Below are 18,778 nucleotides of genomic sequence, written 5' to 3'. Positions count from 1 at the left end.
CCCCAAAGCTGCCCTGCTGTTGGAGAACAACTGCTAATTTGTATGCATTTATTTCAAGGGCCAGAGAGTAAGCATCGAAATAAGTCTCAGGGGAAATGCGACAACACGGAGAAAGGAAGTTAGACTCAGGGCAAAGTTATACAGGCGGCAAGTGCTGGCCTGATTCCCAACTGCCCACACCTGCCAGCCCAGCCCAGCACCTGGCCCCTCCCGGAGGACCCGCCCCAGCCCCTCCTCTGCGGCTGCCCGGAGCTTCCGGGCATCATCCAGGCCTTGAACTGTGGCGCACCCCCATTCCCACCCCCAGGTAAGAGCCCACTCCTCCGGCTGCTCCCAGCCAACTCTGAGCAGGAAGGTTATCTGATAAATGGATTTATTCTAACTTATCAGACCTGGTGTGTTTCGCCGCATAATGAAGGTGAGAGCAGCTTTCTCGAGGGTCGTTGGGAGGAGTAAATGAGACAGAAAGTGACACTCCTGGGGCCCCCAGGGCGGCGTCTGCACCCCCAGGCCAGCCCTGCCTGGCGCTGACCCCAGTGGGCAGCCCAGGGCAGCTCCTGAGTAACTAGGTTGTTGGCCCAGGTCTCAGCCACCCCCTGGAGAGGCACAAAGGCCCTGGTTCCCCTCCAATGTCCCCGAGCAAGACCCTGTCCTTTGATGATAAGACTCTAGATACAACCACTTTCACTATGGCCTGCAGGTCTCAGGTGCTGAGTGTTAACAGGAAGTTTCATGCCCCGTCTCATCTGAGCCTCTCGGCCAGGACCACGTTTGTGTCCCTGGGAAGGTGGGCTGTGCCCAGCACTGGGCTGCGGGGCTGCTGCTGTAACCATGTCAGGCCGAGTGGCCCCAACAACAGAAACTTGTTTCCTCACAGCCTGGAGGCCAGGGGTGGAGACCCAGATGCCGGAGGCCTGTGTCTGCTGAGGCCTCTCTTTGGGCTTCGATGGCTGCCTTCTCCCTGTGTCTTCACATTTCTTCCCTTTCGACATCTGGGTCCAAATTTCCTCCTCCTCTTATAAGAACACTTTGTGGTATCATTGTTACTGAGTTACCTCTGTAAGGGCCCTGTCTCCAAACACAGTCACATCCGGTGGTGCTGGGGTTAGGACTTCAACATAGGGATTTGGGGGGACACAGTTCAGCCCATCACACCCATTTTATAGACGAAGAAACTGAGGCCTGCAGGGACCAAGTTCCTCGCTGAGCTGGCGTCCCAGCCAGGACCAATTCAGCATTATGTCTGCCCCGAAACAGCAATGAGAGCCTCCTGCTGTCCTCATTGTAAGACCCACAGCAGTGCTCTCTCCACCCCAGCCCCACAGGGTCGGTGGGTTTGCGTGGACTTCGAGTGCCCACGTGTGGCAGAGTTATTATCTCAGCAGAGGCCGTCTGTGCAGAGTGGAAACTGTGATGTGCCTCCTTTGTCTCCTCCGCCTCGGTTCCCACGGAGGAAACCGTTGCGAGCAGTGATTGATCCTGGCCTCGCCGCTGTCACCGGCACCGACTGTGCACAGGGGGCTGGGCGGCCTCCAGCTTGTCAGGCCGCTCAGAGCGGGGCCTGAAAGTTTCACAGCTTGGCAGCCCCCCTGGGGATTTCGATTTTTCTTTCTCAGTGAATTTAATGCACAGAAAAATGTGCTGAGCGGTGGGCCCTTGAGGCAGAATGTCTTTATCTGAGCAGCGCTGAGGAGCTCACCTGGCGTGCTCCCCTCCACCACGGGAGGTGGGCACCCACGTGGCGGGAGCAGGCCTCCTTCTAAAACCCACCCCTGCGTCAGCCCTTGTCTCAGACCCTGCAGGGTGACCTGAACACCTCCCATCACCACCTAGTTCCACCGCTACCGGGAGATCTGGGAGTTCTCGGTGGGAGGTGAGAGGCATGCCCAGTGCGAGGGGTCCCCGATGCCAACTCCCATGGGTCCTGGGTCAGCGGATGAGGCCTGCACCTGTGAAAGCCAGGCAGAGCCCAGACACTGTGGCTCAGTGGTTGAGGGTTGAGCCATGAACCAGGAGGTCATGGCTCAATTCCCAGTAGGATTTGGGGCTCTCTCATCATTGATGTTTCTCTCTCTCTCTCCCTCTCCCTTCCTAAAAACAAACAAACAAACAAACAAAAAAGGCAGATCATCCAAAGGCAGACAAAGCAAAGCCAGGCTTATCCGCTTGCTGCAGCGAGGGAGAAGCAGGCTCAGAGGCCGGGGACATCTCGGGAAGAGGGAGTGAGGGGGGTTTATTAGAGGTCTGGCTTGTGCTGGGTAGTTTGGGGGAAAGTTTAAGAGTGAGGTCCTGTTCTGCATTTGATGCTGTGAAGAATTTGGGGCAGTTTAATGATCGGGCATCTCACAGATTTTACCAGGAGGCGGGAGGAATGGCGAGACCTGGGGCTGTCACTGTGAACAGCTGTCCCTCGTCACTTGTGCTGACTGGATGAGGAATGCTGATTTTTTGTGGCTGCGGAGTGTCCCTGCCTCTCTGTTCAGATGTGACCGCAGTGTGGTCTGGTCTCTGTCCCGTCCCACGAGGATCCCAGAGTGACCGTGTCTGGCTCTGGCTGACGCTCTGCGAACGCTCCATGCAGGTGAAGTTCTGGGGCCTGCCCGCTTCTGCCGCTGCGCTGTCAGGGCCCTGGTTTTACTTCCTGGGCCTCCTCCTGCCCGGCGGTGGGAGGGCGACTATGGACACAGCTGGCCTGCGAGGCTCTCCCTCCCCATGCAGCCAGGCAGGCCTGGAGGCCAGGGCGGAGGCGGAGTTTCTTTAGGAGACTGGGCCCACCCTGTGCCCCAGAAATGCTGAGCAGGGCGTGTCCCTGGGCCGCACTCCTGCCCGTCTGCCCCTGGAGGTCTCTCTCGGCCATCATGCGCCTGGGCTGTGAGAGAGCAGGTGGTGGCTCAGACAGCGCCCCCTGCATCCCTCATCCACTGTATCCGGATGAAGTCCAGGCCCAGCTTCATCCGAACCAGAAGTGAGGCCCGGCCATCACTGGCCCCTAAGCGTGAGTTTCCTTGTCTCTAAGTGCGAATGATCCGTCCCTCGAAGGCCCGCTGTGAGGCTCTGAGAGAGTGCAGGTGAGCTGGGTGAGCAGCAGGAAGGCGGGACCCAGCCACTCTCCTCCCTGCTCTTTCTGTGGCCCCTGCACAGTGCCTGGCACACAGCAGGTGCACAGCAAACATTGCTTACATCAACGGATGGAAGTGCCCAGCAAAGTTGTCAATCAACAAGCAAGAGCTCTTTTTTTCCCCCCAATATTTCCTCTGGCACCAGCTTTATTATTTTTTTTGTATTTTTTTAAATATATTTTTATTGATTTCAGAGAGGAAGTGAGAGGGAGATAGAAACATCAATGATGAAAGAGAATCATTGATTGGCTGCCTCCTCCACGCCCCCTACTGGGAATCGAACCTGCAACCCAGGCACGTGCCCTTGACTGGAATCGAACCTGGGACCCTTCAGTCCCCACAGGCGATGTGCTATGCACTGAGCCAAACCAGCTAGGGCGTGATACCTCTCAAGCTCCTCGGGCTGCTGTGACAAAATACCACAGTGTCTCAGAACAGTGGGAATCTATTCTCTCCTGTCAGGAGGCCGGAAGTTGGAGATCTGGGTGTGAACAGAGCTGGCTGCCCTGAGGGCTCCCAGGGAGAATCCGTTTCACCCCCTCCCCCTGTTCTTCCTCTGGGGGTGGCCGGCCATCCTGTCATTCCCTGGCTTGTAGCTATGTTACTCCAGTCACTGTCTTTTTTCTCCCCGTGGGTCTGCGTCTGAACTTCCCTCTTCAAAGGACCCCGGTCACGTTGGATGGGGACCGACCCTCATGACCTCATCCTCACTCGATTGTATCTACAAAGACCTTCTTTCCAAATCAGGTCACACCCACAGGTGTGCGCTGGGGGGTCAGGACGTCGGCCTATGTTTTGGGTGGCACACAACTCAACCCATAGCGGTAGCTATTGTTTTTCTCACATTATCATCCTGGTTTCCAGCATTCTGTCCTGTTTCCTCAAATCTCATTCTAATGGTTGCAGACCTACCAGAATTTCTGCACTTGATCACATCGCCCTCCCTTCCTTTTGCACTTGACACGAGACCCCAAATCCCATCAAACCACATGGAGCTTGTGGTTCTCAAAGCAAAGCCCAGGAGAGCACTGTTCACAGAGACACAGTCGGCGCCCCCGAGGGGCGGGGTGACCGTGGACAAGTCACCCCCCTCCTTCAGCTTCAGTTCCCTCCGTGCTAGAGGAAGGGACTGGACCATCCTGACCTCTCCCTGCAGAGTGGAGGGCACTGGCCAGATTCCCTGTCCTCACTCCGAGAGCAGGTGGTCACTTCACCGCTCTCTTCACAGACCAGCCCAGACCAGGTGCAGCTGCCTGCGTGCCCGCTGCAATTCTCCCTCCCTAGGCTCCTGACTGCAAAATGAGAGGGAGGGACTCTGATCTCCTTCCAGTCCCTGCTCCTCACTATATGGGAGCAGTGGGTGGAGCCTAAGGAAGAGCCCTCCAGGGAGCCCGGTTCCTGGTCCTCGGTGGCTCAGCTGGTTGGCCGGCAGCCACCTCCTCCATTTCCGAGGGTCAGGTGCTGGCCTGCGCCCCACCCTTGATGAAGCAGCAGTGTATTAACCACCCCTCCCACCCCACACACACCTGCCAGAATAGAGCCCAGGTCTTGCCAAATGGCAGGGAAGGGAGAAATTGGCAAGACAGAGGGTTTACTGAGAGGAGCACAGCCCACACCTGATCGAAGTTCACAAAAACCAGGTGAAATTAAACCAGCAAACAGCTGGAGTTGCCAACTGGAATAGCCCCCAGCCTCCTGCCCCACCTAAAGCTGGCACCTGGGGTGAGCCTGCCCTCCGGTCTCCACACACGGCAGTCGCTCTGGGCCGACATGTTACAGTGAGAATCCCAGGAGCAGGGGTGTAGTCTGGTCCTTCCTGAATCTAACACCCAGCACAGGGCCAGGCACAGGGGGAGGGAGGGAGGGACTGAGGGAGAGAGGGAGGTAGAATATACCACAGTGATTAATGGTACAAGCTATAGAGGCCAAAATAACTGAATTCAGATTCTGGCTTTGCCATTGACCAACCTGGTGACCTAAAACAAATTCCTTAACCTCCCTGAATGTCAATGTTCTCATCTGTGAAATAATATTGTTTACTGCACAGGATTGCCAATTTAATTGGGGATTAAATCAGATAATTCGCCTAGAGCACATAGCATAGTGTCTGCCGTTGGTAAGCACTCCAACTGTGGCAGTAATTCCTGTCATTGTTTGCAGTAGTGGATGATAACGACGCGGATGGCATGGCCCTCCTGCTACCAGCCAGCTCTGCAGTACCCCCGGGAGAAGGAATTAGCACCTGCACAGGGGCAATAAGGGATGGACCCTTGGTATCTCAGCAGCATCCCACTTGGTGGTAGAAACCCAAGAGGGGCCTCCAAGCCAAACCAGATTGGCAGGGGATGCCCTTGGAAACGGGAGAGTCCCGGGCCTCGGATCCGGGTCTCTTAGCACGTGGCGCCACCTTCTGGCTGCTCTGGGAACTGTCCGACACTGCCAGTCACCCAGCTGCAAATGTTGTTTGTGTCAAGTACTGAGTACCTATAATTATCCCTTCACCGCCCCCAGGGGCCAGCCACACAATTCATGCCGCCCCGCAGTGACTGTTCGCTCAGAGTTTCCACGACAGCGCCCCATGTCCTGAGGGTTATAAATCAACCATGAAACTTGGCTTTGCCCTGAGACTTGGCATATCTTAGCCAGCACGTCTGTTCTTATTCTCTCCTGCTTTCTTTTGTGCTGGGAGAAACCAACCTCCTCCTTTTCTCTTTCAGTTGCATCTTCTGTGGCTTTGGGTTTTAGGTCAGAGTTCGAGGATGGAGTCAGGGGTCCTCAGTCTCCCCCCCACCCCCTCCTGCCTGCCCCAAATCTCAACTCACCAGACACCTGGACCAGCTCCCTAATCTCCTGTCTGCCATCCTGACCCCGGCCCTTTTGAGACTTAAAGGAGAATAACAGGAGTGGGAAAAGGCTTCGTCCGAGGCAGGGATTAGGCTGCAGCCCCTCGGTCTGTGGTGTGATTAGCGTCACCCGTAAGGAGGCTGTGGGCATGCGTTGGCCCCACCTACCTCCTTCCTCACCCGCAGTCTCGACAGTGTACTGTTTGTTAATCTCATCCACAAACACCCTCACAGAAACATCTAGAATAACATTTGGCCCAATATCTGGGCACCATGGCCCCACTAAGTTGACATATAAAATTAACCATCACATACTGTTTCCTTCTGTGACTCGCTGTCTCCACTCCGCACTGTGGCTTTGAGATGTGCCCGGGTTGATAGCGGTAGCATCCCACTGTGCGTATACCACAGGTTCTGTGTCTTTCTATTGGTGGATGGAGGTTGCTTCCAAATTCCTCTATCACAACAGGAGGGGGCATGGACCTGCTTGTACACACCCAGGAGGGATTCTCTAGGTCAGAGGCAGGCCACAGCCAGCCAGCCACCTGCTTTTGTAAGTCAAGTTTGATTGGCACACAGCCACACCCACCCACGTACTAATCACCTACAGCTGCATCCTTCCTACAGGGGCTCGGCTGTGCAGGTGCAACCACAACTGTGGGCCCACGAAGCCTAAAATATCTCCTAGCTGGCCCTTTGTAGAAAAAGTCAGCACCCAGGAGTAGAATGAGCTGTGTCCGTCCCCCGCTTTCATATGGCATTGCCAAGTCACCCCCCAAGTGGCTGCACAATTTCACCCTCCCAGCAACAGCGTGTGAGGGCTCTACGCCCTTCACCCCTTTACCTCCCTAAGCTTTGCCAACCTGATGCTTGTGAATTGGCTTCTCGATGCTATTTCATATGTTTGGCTCTTGGAACGTATATCACTTATTCACTGAACAAACGTCTATTCCGTGGTTACTACGTGCCTGGCACTGTCAGCAGACAGCTGCCCCGTTTCACAGGAGAAGAAACAGCCCCGTCATGTTAGGAGCTGTACATGTGAGCTCGAGCATGTGGGGAGGCGAGGTGGTTGCACGTGGGGTTTGCAGCCATGTCCTGGGGGCGTGGCACCAGGAAAGGGCATTAACTCGCTGATGCCGTTCTGCAGGCGTGCGGACGCTCTGCGGGGAAATACAACACGATTTGGCTACCTGCCCATAGCTTCTGGCAGGCGGGGGCACCGCCGTCGTAATTCTCAGCAGAAAGAATCTGTCTTTCACACGGGCATCAGTAGAGTCATTTAGTAATTAAACTGGGTTTTTTGTCTTCCCTTTGACCTTAGAAAATAAAACATCTGTGATTATAAGAGAGAGTGTGAGAAAGAAACTGCCCATAACTGATGCAGTGAGAAATAGAGCTTCCAGATGGCCTGGCCAGCATGGCTCAGTGGTTGAGCATCGACCTATGAACCAGGAGGGCAGGGTTCGATTCCCGGTCAAGGGCACATGCCTGGGTTGCAGGCTCCATCCCCAGTAGGGGGCATGCAGGAGGCAGCCCATCAGTGATTCTCTCTCATCATTGATGTTTCTCTCTCTCTCTCTCCCTCTCCCTTCCTCTCTGAAATCAATAAAAATATATTTTTTTAAAAAGAAAGTCACCCAGACAGCCAATGAAGGAAGGAAAAGGGAGGGGGCGTGGGAGTGAGCTCCGTCTTCGTTTGTTGGCCGGAAGGTCAGTACCCGACGCCAGTGGCTGACACCTCAAGCAATCAAGACACTTGTAGAAACATGGGCAAGCTCTGCACAGATGAAAAGTCGTATGTGCTGGGGATTAGGACTCAGGGGGAGGCGGGTGTGGGCAGGGAAATGCTTTTCTTTACCAGCTGTTCTTGTCAGTATTGTTTAATGTTTTTAACCAAAAGGTATGTGTGGCTTTGATCATTTTTAGTTAAAATGCAAGAAGTAATAGAGCCTGGGCTAGTGAAGTTAGATGAAGCGACATGGGCGGAATCACCTCAGAGATGGGAGTAGAGGCTGGTGCCAGGCATGGAGCTGGGTGCTGAGGGGGCAGAAATGAGAGGTGGTGTCTGTCCTGGGGACACATAGATCCGTGGTGGGAAAGACAAAAAGAGATAAAAAATTCCAGGGTGGGTAATGAAGAAAGACTTAATGAAGGACACCCAGCCAGGGTGGCTCAATGGTTGAGCGTCGACCTGTGAACCAGGAGGTCATGGTTCGATTCCCCATCAGGGCTGTGGGCTCGATGGGCATTCAGGAGGCAGCCAATCTCTGTCTCTCTGTCATCATTGATGTTTCTGTCTCTCTCTCCCTCTCCCTTCCTCTCTGAAATCTATAAAAACATTTAAAAAAAAAAAAAAAGACAACGAAGGAGAAGGTCAATGAAAATGGCCAACGAGGCGGGAGGAAGAGCAGGAGAAAGGTGTCTTGGGAGCCAGGGGGGAGTGACGTCTGTGAGAAAGGCCGCTGGGCGGTCACCATGAGCTCGGAGAAGCCCCTGCTCGGCTGGGTCCCACGTGGTCCTCACCATCGGGGTGGAGACGCACTGCCTCCGGGGTACGAGGGACAGGTAACGGCTTCTTGTTTAGTTATTGCTGGAAGCAAGTCATGCTGAGCATTTGTCCTAAAGTGAAAGTCGCTCGGATGTGAGAAGGATTTCCAGGGACTCCCGCATCAGGCCACCGCGCCAGCCCAGCCTAATTTCCCAGGAGCCCCATCTAGCCCGCCTCCTCCCCACGCCTGCAGCTCTGGCTGCTGGGATGCCACTATCTTCAACTCCAACTCAGCATTCATTGGACCCTGGGGCCCAACGGATGACACTTTTTAAAATGCTGCCCGTCCTTGCCCTCTGTTGACCCCACGATGGTCAAATCTCTCACCGGCCGCCTCCAGCTCCTTTTATTTTAGCAACTGCATCCAGTGGGGACGGCAGTGCGAAGGGCAACAATCCTCACCCTCCTGAGCCAGTGACTTTTCAAAATGACTGTGGGCAGGAAACACCGAACGAAGAACAAAATCCAGCCGCAGATAGAAATCTCCATCCGACCGCCCGTGCGGCGGCCCGGGGACCGTGCCAGGCTGCACACACCCGTCAGGCGGTTGACAATCGTGGAACAACCTCTGTATTAAGACAAATAACAGTAACAACAGCGGCTGCCATTCACGGGCTACTCACCCCGCGCCAGGCAGGCAGCCAAGCGCTGTTCGGGCCGTGGCTCGTTTAATTCTCCCAAGTACCAGGAGGTGGGACGCATCATCATCCTCGTCTTATGGAGGAAGAAAGCAAGTCTTAGAGTTCCCCACGGGACGGCCCAAGTGGTGAGAGGAAGAGCTGGCTCGAGGATAAGAGAATCCCGCCACTGTGTCCTGAGCGTGCGAGAGGGGCCTGGGCCGTGGGGTCGGGGCTCAGACGCAGGAGTGGTCCAAGGAGGGAGGAAGAGTCAGCACCGTGCACCTCGCAGCTCAGGCTAGAAACCTCGGGCCGTTCTCGATTCCTTTTGCTCACTCTCCCCACAACTGCTTCATCACCAAAAACTGTCTGTCCCACCCCCAACATGTGTCTTAAACCTGTCGGCTTCTCTCCACCATCCCGACAACCACCCTGGCCAAAGCCGCCAGCATCTCCCGGGCAGCCCCCCAGCTGGGCCCTGAGCATCGCCTCCTGCCTCTCACAACCCCCCTTCCCGCTGGAGTCAGGGGTCTCGCCTGCTCAGAACCTTTTCATGGCTCCCGAGTAAATCCCAGCTCCTTTCCACGGTTCCCGAGGCCTTCCCGCCGTGGCCTGGCCTTCCTCCCTTTCTAACCACCTCTCTCAGGAGAGCTGCTGATGCCCCTCCAGGCAGCTCAGAGTCCGGCTCAGAGGAAACAGTCATGTGCTGATGAGGGCGAGAATGAGGGGGTGGATGGATCAGAAAGCTTCCCCGAGCCCAGCCAGCATGGCTCAGTGCTTGAGCATCGACCCATGAACCAGGAAGTCACATTCGCTTCCCAGGCAGGGCACATGCCCAGGTTGTGGGCTCAAACCCCCGTGTGGGGTGTGCAGGAGGCAGCTGATCAATGATTCTCTCTCATCATTGATGTTTCTATCTCTCTCTCTGTTCACTCCTCTCTGAAACCAATAAAAATATATCTTTAGATAAAAGCTTTCCAGAGGCAGCCGTGTTTGAGATGAGCTTTAAAGTGGGGTGGGTTTCTCAGGTGGAAGGGCAAGAGGTGTGAGGTGGTAAAACCAGATCTTCTAGATCCAGGCCGCCACACAGAGGAGGACCTGGAGGACTTCCCCTGGGAGGTGACATGAGCAGGCCTGGAGGCAGGTCGGTGCAAAGTAGGGGTTCTCCGAGTCTAGTGCACCTTGTAAGCCCCGAGAAACCTTGTTACAACAGGTTGTTGGGCCCCACTTACAGAGGGTTAGCGTCTGAGAAGTTGCATTTCTGACAAGTTTTGAGGTGGTGCTGCTGCTGGTCCAGGGACCACACTTTGGGAACCACAGGTGCAAGGCCTGCTGAGGAAGCCTCCGCGTGGAGGGGCAGGGAAGACGGCGCCAGGGCGGTGAGCAGTTTGAGCTGACAGAGGCCAGTGGTCAGCCTGCCCTTTCCCCTTCCGCACCATCCCTCTCGGAACTAATGGGAGCCTGCCATGACCTCTGACCCCCATGCTCCTGGTCCTCAACCGTTCTCCTCGGCTGCATTTATGCTTTGAAGGGGTCTCCTGTTTCTCACTCTAGTGAGACTTTGGTGACTCTTTTAAAATACTGCTGAGTAGCTCAATTGGTTGGAGCATCATCCAGATACACCAAGGTTGCTAGGGGGGTCAGGGCACATAGAAGAATCAACCAAATAATGCATGAGTAAGTGGAACAACAAATTCTCTCCCCTCTCTCTCTCTCTAATAAATAAGTAAATAAATAAATAAATAAATAAATAAATAAATAAAAATATGCTGCTGAGGAGATAGGCCCCAAACCACCTAATCTCACACTGCAATTCGCACTATTGCTGCCGTGGCAAAGTGTCTGGTTTTAACAGGAGGCCTGGCATTACGTCATGTCGCCTTGAGGGTAGGATTTCTGGCTCTATATTGGGCAGAAGGAGGGGGAGGAGGAGGAGAGGGCCTCTTCTGCCAGCCTTCCCAGGCCCCATACGCAGGCTGCCAGCCTACCAGCCTGCCCCTGTGCTGTGGTTTGGTTTGGTTTGATTTGCTCAGCATTTTCATATCCATCAGGGAAGACACGTCTTTATCTTCATGATGTAGCCCAGCTAGGAACCTGTAGCCCTGGCTGCTCTACGTCACAGGAGGAAGACAGAAAGCAATCCTCCACAGCAGTCTCTCTGGATTCTGATGTGCCTTTCAGTTTCCAAAGCTGATGACAACATATGCAATCACATTGACCTGGTCCAGCATTCTGCCCTTGCCACTCTCCAGCCATGTGATTTGGGGCAACTTATTTAAGCTCTCTGAGCCTCAGCGTCCTTATCTATAAGATGGGTGTGCTGAAAATCCACATCAGAGGGGTGCCAGGGCCTTTAGCAAAGTCATGAATGTTAAGTATTTAATAGAATGTGGGGCTCACTCGGTGAGTGTTTCACAATCAGCAATCCAGGCATAAAACAGCTTGCCAATTGCCCTGGTGTAAATATTCCCACCATGGCTGATATCAAGCTAACAACATGCTGTCACTGGATGAAGGGTTGAGCACACCCTTATATATGCAGAGATGACAGTAACACCTAGTAAAATAATTAGGAAGCGGTGAGATTTTATGACCTTTGCATTTTGAGTACTTATCACCTGTGTTTTTGAAATAATGCTTGAGCACACCCTTATATATGCAGAGATGACAGTAACACCTAGTAAAATAATTAGGAAGCGGTGAGTTTTTATGACCTTTGCATTTTGAGTATCACCTGTGTTTTTGAAATAATGTATTTAGTTGTAAGTTCACACAATTAAAATTTTCATGACGGCTGTGTTTCACAACCAGCTCACAAAACTCCTGGAATATTTACTATCTGCTCTCGCTACCAGCCAATTCCACCAGGCCATGGGCCAGGCACTTCCCTTTCCTCCTCCTTTCCTATCCTCAGCCCCAGCGAGGATTTCATGAAGCTTTCCCAGGTAGAAACAAAGATGTTCCCTGTCCCACTGCAGGCTCCAAGCTTTGCTTTTGGACTTGGCCCCTCCCAGTCCTCAGCCCAGGCTCAACCTCAGCCAAGGCCCAGCCCTCACCACGCTGCCTGCCTGGCCCTTCCTACCGCTGGGATGGCAGAGCCACTGCTAACACCAGAGAGGACGTAGCCCCTGCTGGGCTGGGCGCCTGCAGGAGAACCATGAAGGGCCCTCTGTGGCTGCATGGTGGACTGCGGGTCATTTCAGGATCCCGTCCGCGAAGGGGATGGGGAAGCCCAGCCAGCCAGCTGCACTTTGGCAAGTCAGAGCCTATAATTAGCCTCCACTTGAGGCTTGAATAAGCCCCTGGTTGGTACTAATCAACAGTAAAGCAGGAAGGCTGTGAACAAGTCTACCATGGAGTGATCTTTTTGCTCCAAAAATCCAACTCTAAAGCGCTTTAAAAACATCCGACTCAAGGGTCCCAGGTTCGATTCCGGTCAAGGGCATGTACCTTGGTTGCGGGCACATACCCAGTAGGGAATGTGCAGGAGGCAGCTGATCGATGTTTCTCTCTCATCGATGTTTCCAACTATCTATTCCTCTCTGTAAAAAATCACTAAAATATATATATTTTTAAAAAACACAAAACATCCAGATCCTGCCCTGGCCGAGTGGCTCGGTTGGTTGGAGGGTTGTCCTGAACACCAACTGGTTGCGGGTTTGATTCCCGATTGGGGCACATGCAGGAGGCAAACAATGGATGTTTCTCCACCACATCGATGTTTCTCTCTCTCTCCCTTCCTTTTTCTCTAAAATCAATAAAAACATGTCTTGAGGTGACGATAAGAAAAGAAAAAATACACCCTGGTTCTGAGCTTTATCCTCCGCCCCCCTTTTCCAAAAGGGACACAGAGGTACCCAGAGCCCCTGTGCCCGGCAGGAGTCTCCGCGGGGAGCAGGGCTGGCCTTGCTGTGACCTTGCTCTGCTGTGTGAGTTTCAGGTGGGCGAGGCCGTCTTGGAAAACGCCCGGCTCGTGCTGCGGACAGAGAACATCCAGGCGGGTGCGGATGCCTTTAAAGACAGGTAATGTTTTGCCACAGGGGGGAGCCCCCCCAACCACCGCCCCCCCTTACCTCCAGACTCTTGGGGACTCCTCGGGTAATGCTCTCTGGAGTCTGCAGCATTCTCCTCCGGCCACATGGAAGGCTGGGGTGGGGAAACGGTCCCGGGGAGAATCCAGAGCTGGGGAGAAGGCCATGGACGGAAAAGAGGGACACGGGGAGACATTGGCAAAGATGCTGGGTAGTTTTTAGAAAGAAGGCCCTGTGTCAACCAGAGATGGGAAGAGCTCCCCTGTGCCTGGCAGGAGTCTCCGCGGGGAGCAGGGCTGGCCTTGCTGTGACCTTGCTCTGCTGTGTGAGTTTCAGGTGGGCGAGGCCGTCTTGGAAAACGCCCGGCTCGTGCTGCGGACAGAGAACATCCAGGCGGGTGCGGATGCCTTTAAAGACAGGTAATGTTTTGCCACAGGGGGGAGCCCCCCCAACCACCGCCCCCCCTTACCTCCAGACTCTTGGGGACTCCTCGGGTAATGCTCTCTGGAGTCTGCAGCATTCTCCTCCGGCCACATGGAAGGCTGGGGTGGGGAAACGGTCCCGGGGAGAATCCAGAGCTGGGGAGAAGGCCATGGACGGAAAGGAGGGACATGGGGAGACACTGGCAAAGATGCTGGGTAGTTTTTAGAAAGAAGGCCCTGTGTCAACCAGAGATGGGAAGAGCTCAGAGTGGGCGCGTTCAGACTCCCGTGAGTGTGTGTGAGCACGTGTGTGAGCACGTGTGTCATCGAATGGTGGCCAAGATGGTCAGGCCCAAACCCTCCTTACAGACACAAGCGTGGCCCCGAGGGCTCAGAGAGTTTGCTGAATGGACCACATCCCGAGGGACCAGGCTCCCTGGAGAGGTGAGCCAAGCAGGGCTCCGGAGGCCCCAGGGGGACTCTTCCAACCTGGAGCAGCAGGGACCAAGCCCAGTCACAGGGGTGGGTTTTCATTTCGCTGGAAGGACAGGACTTGTTCCCAAAAGGAGGAAGTGTTGATAGGAACACAATCCTTCACCCTGGCCGGTTTGGCTCAATGAATCGAGCATTGGCCTGCAGACTGAAGGATCCCAGGTTCGATTCCGGTCAAGGGCATGTGACTTGGTTGCAGGCTCAATCCTCAGCCCTGGTTGGGAGGCAACCAACTGATGTGTGTCTCTCTCACATCCGTGTTTCTCTGTGTATCTCCCCGTTCTCTTCCATCCTCTAAAACTCAATGGGAAAATACCCTCATCAGAGTGGGCGCGTTCAGACTCCCGTGAGTGTGTGTGTGCATGTGTGTGAGCATGTGTGTCATTGAGGGCTCAGAGGGTTTGCTGAATGGACCACATCCCGGAGGGACCAGGCTCCCTGGAGAGGTGAGCCAAGCAGGGCTCCGGAGGCCCCAGGGCGACTCTTCCAACCTGGAGCAGCAGGGACCAAGCCCAGTCACAGGGGTGGGTTTTCATTTCGCTGGAAGGACAGGACTTGTTCCCAAAAGGAGGAAGTGTTGATAGGAACACAATCCTTCACCCTGGCCAGTTTGGCTCAATGAATCGAGCATCGGCCTGCAGACTGAAGGACCCCAGGTTCGATTCCGGTCAAGGGCATGTGACTTGGTTGCAGGCTCAATCCTCGGCCCTGGTTGGGAGGCAACCAACTGATGTGTGTCTCTCTCACATCAGTGTTTCTCTGTTTATCTCCCCCGCTCTCTTCCACCCTCTAAAACTCAATGGGAAAATACCCTCGGGCGAGGATTAACAAAAACAAAAGAAGAATACAATCTTCATAAAGAATACACTTGGAGAGAAAAGTTAATCCTACACATAAAACACTAGAAAAATGCTTTAGAAACCGTCTCCCAAGTGCCGATCCAAGATGCAGGTCCGCCCTGAGGGAGGTCTCTGATGGATGCCACAGGGCTCCGTCCTGCATTCTTTCATTTCCTACTTGTAACTGCAAGGTGCCTGGAAGCAGGTGTGGCCAAACGGCAGAAGATACAAACCAGGAGGAGGGTGAAGAGTAGAGTGACAGAATCAGGGTTCAAGATGATCCCAACACATTGGAACAATGGCCCACGGCCACTGAAAGAGAATAAATATGAGCTCCTACTTTGCGGCTCAAATACCAGGTGCCCCAGGGAGGACCGGGAAGCTGGGCTTAAAGCAGCTCTTGAGAAAAATGCTCAGGGGGAAACCCAATATTAGTCAGCAGCAAACACAGCTGGTCCAGATCAAACGAACAAACATACAAGCCAACAAAACCCACAAAGCAAATCTTAGGGTCCATGCTGAAGAGCATTAAAGGGATTGAACAAAGGGGCAGACAGTCCCACAGGACTCTGGAGTTTTGCGTTCTGTATCACATTTTAAGAAGGGGGTAAGACCAATTAGAGCAGGGGTCCTCAAACTTTTTAAACAGGGGGCCAGTTCACTGTCCCTCAAACCGTTGGAGGGCCGGACTATAGTTTTAAAAAAAAACTATGAACAAATTCCTATGCACACTGCACATATCTTATTTTGAAGTAAAAAAACAAAACGGGAACAAATACAATATTTGTATTTGCATGTGGCCCGCGGGCCGTAGTTTGAGGACCCCTGTTCTAGACCAATCATGTCAAACTCAAAGGCTAACACGGGCCAAATAAACAAGGTCTAAGTGTATGTGGCTGCAAAAAAACAAAAGCTTCCATTTTCGTAGAAACGTAGGTTTATGTCGATAGAGACGTACTGAATACAAAGGGCTAAAATAAATGAGTCGTCGTTAACATACAATAATAGAACATTTTAATAAAAATTAATTTTTTTCCTTGAACATGAACTTACCAGACACTGAATAACTGCACAAATTCATAAGCATAATGCAAATAACCTATTTTTCTCGTTCTCCGAAAGCAAAATATTTCCTGTTGCGCACACCCAACAAGTCAGTCCCAGACGAATGATGTGGCCATCAGCTGCTAAAATATTCGCTGCTACTATTAGTGGAGAGAAATGGTGCGCTTGCTTGTAAGGCACGTAAGGGAGATGAATGCAACACAATGAGAGTCATCAGTCATTAACGAACGTTGTAGTTTGTTATTAACAATTACGTATAACAGGATATTGTAAAAATTAAGTTACGAAATTTTTATTAAAATGTTCCTTACATACCGCTATATTGGCTGGGCCGCAAAAGTATTCATTGTGGGCTGCATGCAGCCTGCGGGCCGCAAGTTTGACATGCTTGCTGTGCAACTTCCCCAAAAGGTCCCTACGGACATCCTTTTATGACTCAAGGAGAAGATATCTACCTACTCCAGGACTTCTGTGAGGATCAAATGAGATTGAGGCACGGAAAAACACTTCACAAACATTTGGTTAAACTGTAAAATGTTTCCACCTGGCTTAAAGCAAGTCAGGTTTCTGGGCTGAAGAAATTCCAAGGAGGCTAGTTGCTAGGGAGAGGATGCCAGGTGTTGCTACGTGATGTCATTACCTGGCACCCACAGTGACCTTTTGGGGTGAGGCTGGGCTATGGGCTGCATTTTGCACCATGAGGTCTCGGCAACTTTGGCAGCGATTTGGTGGGCTCTCATTACGGGGTGGTGATGGGGCCTGTGTCCCACTTGGGGGAAGCCGAGTGTTGATTTGTCGGCACCAGATTTGTGGTACCGTTTATTTTTAAATGGCCAGTGTGGGTCACGGCAGCTCCTTCATTGAGCGTCTGCCCCCTGGTGGTCAGTGCACGTCATAGCTACTGGTCAGACGAACACTTAGCCTTTTATATATATAGATTATTTTCTCTTTTCGGTCACCTAGCTATGCTGATTAAGTTCCTTTATCTGCAGATATGAAAATGAGCAGCCATTTCGAAAGGCTGTGGAAGAGGAAATTAACTCTCTCTATAAAGTCATCGATGAAGCTAATTTGACAACAATGGATCTGGAAAGTCAAATAGAAAGCCTGAAAGAAGAGCTTGGCTTTCTGTCAAGGAGCTATGAAGAGGTAGGTGGGGCTGGGCTGACGCTGGGTTGGCTATACTCACCTGTCTGGCCGAGCTTCAAAACACAGGTGATGGGCCCTGGCTGGTGTGCTCAATGGGTTGGGCATCGTCCCATGCACCAAAAGGCTGCTGGTTCAATTCCGGTCAGGGCACATGCAGGGGCTCAACCCCCAGTGTGGGGGGCGGGGAGGGAAGGGAGTTACCCGAGGGGAAGATTGTCCCATGCACCAAAAGGTTGCTGGTTCAATTCCTGTCAGGGCACATGCAGGGGTTGCGGGCTCGACCCCCAGTGTGTGTGTGTGGGGGTGGGGGGAGGTGCCCGAGGAGAAGGGTCATTGAATAAGTTGTGAGTTTGACAGCTCTGGGTATTTCACCTCTAAATCCAGCTTTCCCATTTCCTTGAGGAGAAACGGCATACCCTTCCCACTCAGCAGTGACCGAAGGAGCTGAGCAGCAGTGCCCCTTTAGGTGAAATACAAACCATCATCTCTGCTGCCCAGACCTGGCCCTGGTCCCTCACCTACACAGGCCACTTGGCCCCTGGAGGCATTTGAGTTGGCAGCCATGGTCCTGAAGTTCCATGTGGGCTCTTTGGAGATAGAAACCACACTCTTCATTTTGGGGTCATTGGTACATAGCTCGGTACCTGGCAGACTCTCGGTAACAGTTGCTAAAGGATCTTCAGGTGGGAAGGGTGATGACGGTGCCTGACCCCTGAACTCCTGAACTCACCCTAGAGCCGTGGTCGGCAAACTGCGGCTTGAGAGCCACATGCGGCTTTTTGGCCCCTTGAGTGTGGCTCTTCCTAAGCCTTAGGAGTACCCTAATTAAGTTAATAACAATGTACCTACCTATATAGTTTAAGTTTAAAAAATTTGGCTCTCAAAAGAAATTTCAATCATTGTACTGTTGATATTTGGCTCTGTTGACTAATGAGTTTGCCAACCACTGCCCTAGAGGCCCATGCTTCCAGTGCCCCTAAAGGCCGGCCCCGCTTAAGCCAGGTTATCAGAAATTGACAAGAGTTATTCTCATTGTAACAAATCAACATGCAACAGTTGCATTCACCATGTCCTTGAAGCTGCTAGAAAAGTGATCTCTAACATTCACTGTAAACTAGCACACAATTGGCCTGTTGGTGACATTCATAATCTGACTAGTGGCCCGGTGCACGGATTGTGCACATGGAAAGGAAATTAATTAGAAGAAATATTTTAATATCGCTATTCGCCCTTTCTCTATAATAGAAGTGTCAACCAAATTCACAATCGACAATGACAGACCGAAACACACACATGCGACTGGCGCCAGTGAGAGCTTTATATGTATCCCACATGCAGGAGTCAACTTAGCCTTTTATAGATATAGAATAAACTTGCTTAATTAGACCTGCTTTCTAATTTCGCTAAACTTTTTCCAGCCCAGTGAAGCACCCTAACTTCTCTTTCAGGCAATTGTCAGCAACACAGCAATAAATATCAACACAAAGCAGATTATTATTGTAGATCACGCAGGGAGAACAAAGGGTAAAATATCTAACTGCAGCAGTGTTTGACTATATACTGACAGTGAGAAAACCTGAAGTCATTTTCAAGGTCCACCATTTCTTACTTCTTTTCAGTCAGGTCAAGTTTCTAAACTTTCTAAATCTC

The 18,778-nt window shown here is 52.5% G+C and overlaps 1 protein-coding gene across 1 annotated transcript in view; it reads left to right on the top strand.

The window, feature by feature from the left end:
- BFSP2 (beaded filament structural protein 2, phakinin) overlaps positions 1-18,778 on the top strand; it is a 50,458-nt gene that overhangs the window by 4,748 nt on the left and 26,932 nt on the right. The window contains exon 2 of the mRNA XM_014537597.1: positions 13,071-13,153. Within this exon, the coding sequence (XP_014393083.1) occupies positions 13,071-13,153 (83 nt within the window). The remainder of the gene's footprint in view (positions 1-13,070; positions 13,154-18,778) is intronic.

Source organism: Myotis brandtii, unplaced genomic scaffold (assembly GCF_000412655.1).
Source record: "Myotis brandtii unplaced genomic scaffold, ASM41265v1 scaffold18, whole genome shotgun sequence".
Taxonomy (NCBI): domain Eukaryota; kingdom Metazoa; phylum Chordata; class Mammalia; order Chiroptera; family Vespertilionidae; genus Myotis; species Myotis brandtii.
Note: the sequence above shows the minus strand (reverse complement) of the source record. Positions and strands in the feature narration are given on the sequence as shown.